Consider the following 7,447-nt stretch of genomic DNA (forward strand, 5'->3'; position numbering starts at 1 on the left):
TGCGGGATTTGCAGACACGTACTATAGATAAAAGGCTGAAGAAAAGTAATTTAATCCAGGTAGCGGTATGCCGCGATTGCCTAGTTACCGTCATGCACACAACTCACTGCTGTACCTAGTTTATTCAATCACGTAAATGCAACCCTTAAACGTGAAACACGCACTTATATTAACAGCTTAGCGACATATCAAGATAAAGCGAGATGACTGTATGGCGCCACGCACAGACTGTCTGGAAATACATATTCAACTGATTAGCTCACTCACGCAACGGCTATTCCATAAGCCTGATGATTTATGACAATCCCCAGTGGCACATGAACGTAGCGGATCGTGACTTGAGAGAAACCCACAGACTCGATAAGCTTTTCTGATTCCCTGTTGAGGTGGCAGTTGCAACAGAAGATCGTCCAGAGTGGAGTCATTGCATGCTGCAGGAGTCGTTGCCATGTGTCCCTTGGATAGGCCACATGCTCCAGGAAGATCAGATGTCCGCCCTGTAAGCGAAACATTATCTCTTCGTTAAACTGAACAATTACAGTCACTGAGGAAGGATTTTCGCATTTGTTCCGCATCATTTTTTTTTTGTCCAGGTGTGTAGGCATAGGTACAGTGTGGAAGTCTACTTTTTTATCAAAGGCTCCACAATACAACTCATGTACAATCGGATGCCTACACAGCAGCCTTGTAGGAAAACCATGGCTCAAAAGGTACATTTAATTACGACTTTCGGGAAAATTTGACGAACCAGAATAAGGATGTTAAATCAGAGAATTTTATTTATGTATGAGCATCACAGACGTCAAAGAAGAACTATACGTTTCAGAAGGTACTGATAGTTACGCGAGCTTAGGATTCAGAAGTTCCAGGTCCGTGGAGCAGATAGGCCTGTGAAAATAAATGTATAGTTAGGTAGGTAGCTACTATTTCCTCTGCAGTAAATGATAAACTTGATTTGCCAGCAAATAAGATTTAGGTAGGCAAATGAATACTGGGTGAAAATGAAGATGCATGAATATCAAGCCAAATTTTAGCTCATGTCTGCTGTCCGCTTTCAAACACTGCGTCACATTGGAGACATGAAATAACCATTAAAATAAGTAATCAGGTAGCAATGTGATTAGGTGGGGTTTACCACACTGTCGACCGCACTTATAAGACTGTTCTAAGGACAAACGTTTCTTATCTTCTAAAAGCTCCTTGGAAGCCATGGAAAAAAAAAATGATAGGTGTAACGCTAAGAGACCGGAAGCCGGTAGACTGAATGAGGGAAAATCCCTGGTTAATGACATCCTAGTGGAACTCAAGAAAAAGAAATGGGCTTGGGCAGGGCATGTAATGCGAAGGCAAGATAACCGCTGGTCCTTAAGGGTAACGGAGTAGATTACAAGAGAAGGCAAGCATAACAGGCGCTCTAGGTAGACAGTTAGGTGCGCGGATGAGACCAAGAAGTTTTCGGAAATACGGTGGCCGCAGCTGGCAAAGGACAGGAAATTGAAGAGTCATGGGAGACCTTCGCCCTGCAGTGGTCCTAGTCAGGCGGATGAAGATGTTGAAAAGCGCCTTCCGACAAATTCGTCTTATATCGGCAGCACGGCCCGATGCGCATCTACCACGCTCACCAAGGCACGGGCTCACATGTCACGAGTGTTTCAACACTTCAACTTCAATATTGCTGTAAAAGCTGGAGCACTGGCCAATAAAAAAAAATTATGAGATACTTTGGCAACTAAAGTGTTGAGAGGGGAAAGCCGGCCATTCTGTGACAATTTTCACTCTGCTGTGACGACTTCCGGTGAATGTGACGTCACATCATTCCCGTGGCTATATTGATACCCAAATTATACATGTTTCGGGGATCTTAAGCATTAATTGCGCTTAATTACGCATTTCTCCATCTAATTTGTCACAAATCCGACTTTTTCCCACCATTCTGTGACAATTTTCATTATGCCTTGACGACTTCCGGTGGATGTGCCGTCACACCGCTCCAGTGGTTATATCGATGTCAGCGCTATTTCGACGCAATTTCGACATTTCTGGCTATAATTAATTAAATAATTACAGTCATCAAACTTGGATTCTAAGTTCATTTTTTCCTCCTCTATATGAAGCAACCATTCTTTTCTGCTATCTATTTTGGTTCCCGGGTTAAACGTTTGACACCCTCTGCGAACGGATGACAGTATGAGCCATTAAAGGCTTTCGCCTTAAAATTGCCGCCCATTTAGCTTACGTGGTCAAATGAGAAGTAAGTGCGCTAGGACGTCACGTTTCATTTCGCTTTCAGTTCGAGGCTGGGTTTCAAGGTCAGACATCAGGCAAAGTTCGGCGAAGGCGATTTGGGGACCTTTGTGGTAGCACACTATAAAATTTGGGAGACCGCTTGACGCGCCTTAAGGGGGCACTGCGATAGCGGTGTGTTCGGGATCTAGTGCGCACGGATGGAAATTGATGAAGACGACGACATGCAATTCGCAGCACTAGAGAGCAGCAGTTAATTTAAACAGGAGTGGTGATCGATTGCGGCGATAGCATTGTGCTCTCGTGCAATGGCCAGCGAAGTTGATCACCTCGCGCAGCCGCGGGCTTTTTGAAAACCCAGGCGGTGCGCAGTCGTGGTCACGTTTAATCATTTCTGCAAGTCTAGCTGGCTTCACAAACTGAGACAACGGGTTTTTTCGAGATTGGAACCTTTATTGCTAGCGCATGAAAACATTTTACGCCGCCCAGCTAAGCGTACGTGTCCGTTTGCTTTTGTTTTAATGTAAGCAGGGAGGAACAAAACTTGCTTTTTTTTCCATGCTTCATCACGACTGGGATGCTTCTCATATGAGTTAAGGAAGCACACTTTTTATTAGGTAACCATTAGACACTCATAATCATAATCAGCCTTACTACGTCCACTGTAAGAGAAAGCTCTTCCCCTTTCACCTCTAATTAACCGCCTCTTGAGCGAGCTGAGGCCATCCAATTCCCGCAAACTTTCTGAGCTCATCCGCCCACCTGACCCCCTGTTACCCCCTTTTTTCGATGGGAGCCTGTCCGGATCCAGTAACTCTTATAATAGCATCTTAACTGTGTGATAGGACCTCCACCTTGGTCACTTGCCGGGGTTAACTAGGGGCCGGGGGTTAATTAGTGTACCTTAAAGTTCAACCGGTGTGGGCCTTCGCCATTCCTTACTACCGGGATCAGTAGTGGAGCAAATCAAATGATTGGTATTTTTGGTATTTTGCTGAATTTGTGATCTGTTTCTGTAATCCACTCCTGCTTGGGCCTCACGGCCTGCAGTATGCCATCAATAAAAATAAATAAATAAATATGTCAAGACCAGTTCAACCTAGGGGTGATAATGACAGCGACGCTCATTGCTATTTGAGAGCTAAAGTTGAAACTTGCGAAGCTCCGGAATTTCCGAGCATGAATGGACAGCCGGCATCGAGGAAGACAAAGTTTGTTAAACATAAAAAATAGAAGTAAGTTACGAAGTGGTTAAGAAAAAATAACATTCACAAGCGATGAATGCGATTTATGCGGCAGAGTTTGCGTTAGCATTAATGCTCCCTCGGGAAGCAGCCGCCGCTGGAGCAGTGGGTGGCGTGATCAGGGTCATCAGTCACCATGTGACACGGCGTGCCTCCTCTCCACTCAACCTTCCCCTCGAGGCTGACTGGCGGCCGCGGTCCCCCTTTTGCAACCCGTCGCCTCCCACCCTCTCTTCATCTTCTCTTTCATGTCCCAGGTTGACACTTGCCAAACGAGGCTTCACACGCCAACGAAAACGCAGCACATTTATTGCAATAATGGGCATTCTATAGTGCTAACACATTAAAAAAAAAAGATTTTGCTCAGACGGGCGTCTGTAATCGCATGCTTTACCAAGAACTGGGATTTGCGGAATCATGACGTGCAGCCTCTACAAAACCGGTAGTTTGGCCTTCAGCCGTGACCATCCAGAATAATCTACGCATGAGTAAGACTTTTACATCTCTTGCTACTTTCATTTGTTTCCTGTGCGACATATGACGAATAAGTAATTTTCTCTTGGCGTGGTATAATATTTCACACAGCAAATATGCAATAAGTGGATAAATATCAGGGATGAAAACACGTACTTTGCACAGAACTCGCTTGGCTTCTTCGAGAACCCTTCTTCCGTCTTTCGCTGAGCACAGCAGGTAGGTGAACATAACTGCGTCAAAGTGTCCAGTCGCCAGCTGTGCCATGTCTTCGCCGTAGCCGTGCACCCATCGCTCGAGTTCGATCTGGAAAAGAAAACCATGGTGGTTGCCTCATGCCTTGGAAAGAAAACGGCAACCGCAGTAATGTGCGATATGCTGCTAGTCAGAGCGCGTTGTGAGGAATAGACGTCCGTGGTTGGCCAGTTATCGCCGACAGAAGAAGGGGGCCATATATCAGCGGGGGCGTTTGAGCGGCGTTGCACTCCAGTGTGAAGTGTTCCCCGGTGACTAACCTTTAGGTGTAGTAGAAGCATGCTACAAAGCATGCTTCTCGCCTCTCATATCAAAGCATCGCCTCTCATATGTACCACAAAAACTCTTTGGCAACTAATAATAGATTCGGGCAAGCGGCCAATAAATCTCTGCTCCATATTCCTAATTCTTCGCTGCATATGTTAGAGTAATTTAGCTGTTAGCAACAATACTAGACGGAACTGTTTAAGTACATGTGTCGTTGCATTATGTGGTAACTTTGCAACATCTCTGATCTACGCCAATGCTCAAGAAATAATCGACGGCCTACAGTGTCTACTAACTTCAGTTAATTTTTAATGCTAAGGCGAATGTTTCGAACGCGAAATACTTTGCTGTTCTTCGCGACGTTTCAGGGACAAGTAGTATGTCAGACGCTAACAGAAAAGAACATCTTACCGGAAAATTTTTCAGTATTGCGGTTTTTAACAGCACAAGTTTCCCTCTGCGACCAGGACCCCATGCCATACCTTGGGGTGCTTCTTCAGTTCCTCCACGAACGCTTGACCGAACTGTTTGTTGGGGTCCACGTTCGTGTATTTGATGGGTCGTGTCACGTGTTTGAAGTTGCTTCCGAGTCCCGCACCAATCTCCAGTACTCGGAGCGCACCCTCTGCCCGGAGCTTGGGGTCGTGAGACTCCAATGAGTTGATTGGCTTCAGGGCGAGGCTCCGCGCCTTGGCGAAGCTCTCGGCCCAGATGATGGTCCCCAGTCGGAAGAAAAAGACAAAGTACAGCTCTCGTGCCGTGGCAAATAGGAGTAGCACCGGCAGCAGCAGCAACCCAAAAAAGTGCAGAGATAGCATCCACAGCAGCCCCAGAGGCGGCTGGGGAAATCCACTCATGATTGTCCGGTCTGTCCCTGTTCGGTGCCGCCGTCAGTAATCGCACGGGGCCGGCGCGCCTTTTTAATTGAGCGCGCGGGAGAATAATTCTGGCCCCCAAAGTCAGCTGCAGACACGGCGGGACGCCTGGAGTGATTTGGGCAGTGTTCGTCTAGCAAAGGCCGTTGAACTACACCGGTCAGTGCTAGGGCTCCATGCACACGCATATGCTGACGTCTTGCCACGCACATGGTCCAGGAAAAAAAGTGCGTTTCTTTCCTTTCCCATTTATTGCAGGATTTGTGCAGCGTATGGTACACGATCCTATTATGGTACAACAAAATCTAAAAAAAAAGATTTAAGTGCTCCTATGATAAAAAACACAAATTCACTATTATACACAATTTTGGAGAATGAAGACCAAATGAAAATAATGAATTCCATTATCGCGCACAAATGCAGGCCGGTGTCACTGTCGTCGTTTCGTAGACATCCTTACGTTGAGCTTACTGGTTTGTACTCTTGTGGCAGAGGGCCGCACAGATTCGTCCTGAAATAAATGAAAGCTTGTACAACCTACCTGTTGAAAAGACCATTAGGTACCTGAAGGATAATGCCTTGAATATCGTACCGGCCGATAAGGAGGGAGGCTTCTGTGTCTTGGAAAAAACGATGTATCTTCAGAAGGCTTCAGAAGCGATCGCTACAAATTTCAAAGAGTGTAAAAAGCTTTCACTCGCGAAAGTTAAGACAAAGGCAATGAAGTTTATCGAGACGTTAAAGCTGGATGGGCTAGTGCACTCTGTAGAGAAAGCTGAGAAGTTATCCTTAAACATGTTCTTCAGTGGCAAGACACACAAAGATGCATGCCCTTTCCGAGTGATTGTGTCCGAAAAGGGGTCCTGGCAGCAAGCCGTAGGCAGGTTCTTGCAGGAGAAGTTGAGTGTTTTAGAAATTAACGATACCTTTAGGGTAAAAAATTCGGACGAAATAATTGAGTTTTTAAAATCATATAACAGCAAACGCATGTCAGTCCTGTCAGTAGATATAAAGGACTTGTATTATTCCATACCTCAGGATTGTCTCTTAAAAAATGTCCGCGATTGTATTGACAGCCATGGTGCAACAGCCTTCCGGAATAATGCAGGTTTATCGGTTGACAACTTCATCGAACTGTTAACAATGTACCTGACTTCCACGTATGCGCAGTGGAAAGATATGACATTCATTCAGAAACAAGGAATATGCATTGGATCCTGCCTAGCACAATGTCTTAGTGACATCTTTTTAGCGACACGTGACAAGGTGCTGCATGACTGCCTTCGCGACACTAACGTTTTAAAGCCTTTTAGAGTTGTTGATGATTTCATTGTGTTCGTGGATTGTGACAAAGAATCTTTTTCTGCTAGTGTACATAAGCATCTAACGACGTTTTCAGAGTGCCTAGCACCATTAGAATTGACGCATGAGTTACCGGAAGCTAATTTCATCAGGTTTTTTAGATATAGGGCTTCATTTTTTAAGTGAACACGTATGTTGGGCCTTTGAGCCCAGAGGCAACAAGCCCCTGCTTCCCTTCAGCTCGGCACACTCCAAAGCCGTAAAACGAGGCATTGTGAAATCGTGCCTTTCCAACGCTCTGAGCAAGTCCTGCCTGCATTTGGTAGGACGCAGCTTTGACATCCAGTTGCAGCGCCTTTCGAGCGCAGGCTGCCAGCCGGCCTTGCTGGCATCAACTGCCGAGAACCTGCTGAAGAAACCAGCCAGCATACCCGATCAAATTGACCGGACGAAATTGGCGGTTATTCCGTACATTCACGGAATTTCGCATAATATTAAGAAGATCGGTGCTACGGCTGGTGTTAGAGTGGTTTTTAACGCTCCTGAAAAACTCTCCAGGATTTGCAAGAGAGTGAATGCGGAGGATGCGGCCGTCGCTTGTTCGAAGCGGCACCAGCAGCGATTCGTGGCCTGTAAAAAGAGCGTTGTGTACTCGATACCACTTGCCTGTGGTAAGCAGTACATTGGCCAAACTGGCGGGTGCCTTAATGAAAGGCTGAGGGAGTACGCAAGAGATGTCAAGAACAAGTCAGGTAGCAAAATGATTGACCATATTCGGAATTGCCG

At 45.9% G+C, this 7,447-nt stretch overlaps 1 protein-coding gene across 1 annotated transcript; it reads right to left on the reverse strand.

Moving 5' to 3' along the window:
• Positions 1 to 221: 221 nt before the first annotated feature.
• On the reverse strand, positions 222 to 4,250 carry LOC144097279 (thiol S-methyltransferase TMT1A-like). The gene is made up of 2 exons (XM_077630024.1): positions 4,119 to 4,250; positions 222 to 497 (listed from the first exon to the last, which is right to left on the reverse strand). The coding sequence occupies exons 1-2, from the start codon at positions 4,227 to 4,229 to the stop codon at positions 264 to 266; spliced, it is 345 nt and encodes a 114-aa protein (XP_077486150.1). The 5' UTR covers positions 4,230 to 4,250; the 3' UTR covers positions 222 to 263.
• Positions 4,251 to 7,447: the final 3,197 nt, after the last annotated feature.

This window comes from Amblyomma americanum, chromosome 7 (assembly GCF_052857255.1).
Source record: "Amblyomma americanum isolate KBUSLIRL-KWMA chromosome 7, ASM5285725v1, whole genome shotgun sequence".
Lineage (NCBI taxonomy): Eukaryota > Metazoa > Arthropoda > Arachnida > Ixodida > Ixodidae > Amblyomma > Amblyomma americanum.

Coding starts and splice junctions, on each gene's coding strand:
- LOC144097279 (XM_077630024.1), bottom strand. CDS start 4,229: ATGGCACAGCTGGCGACTGGACACTTTGACGCAGTTATGTTCACCTAC. Junction 498..4,118: donor CCAAGCGAGTTCTGTGCAAA/GTACGTGTTTTC, acceptor TTTCGCTTACAG/GGCGGACATCTGATCTTCCT.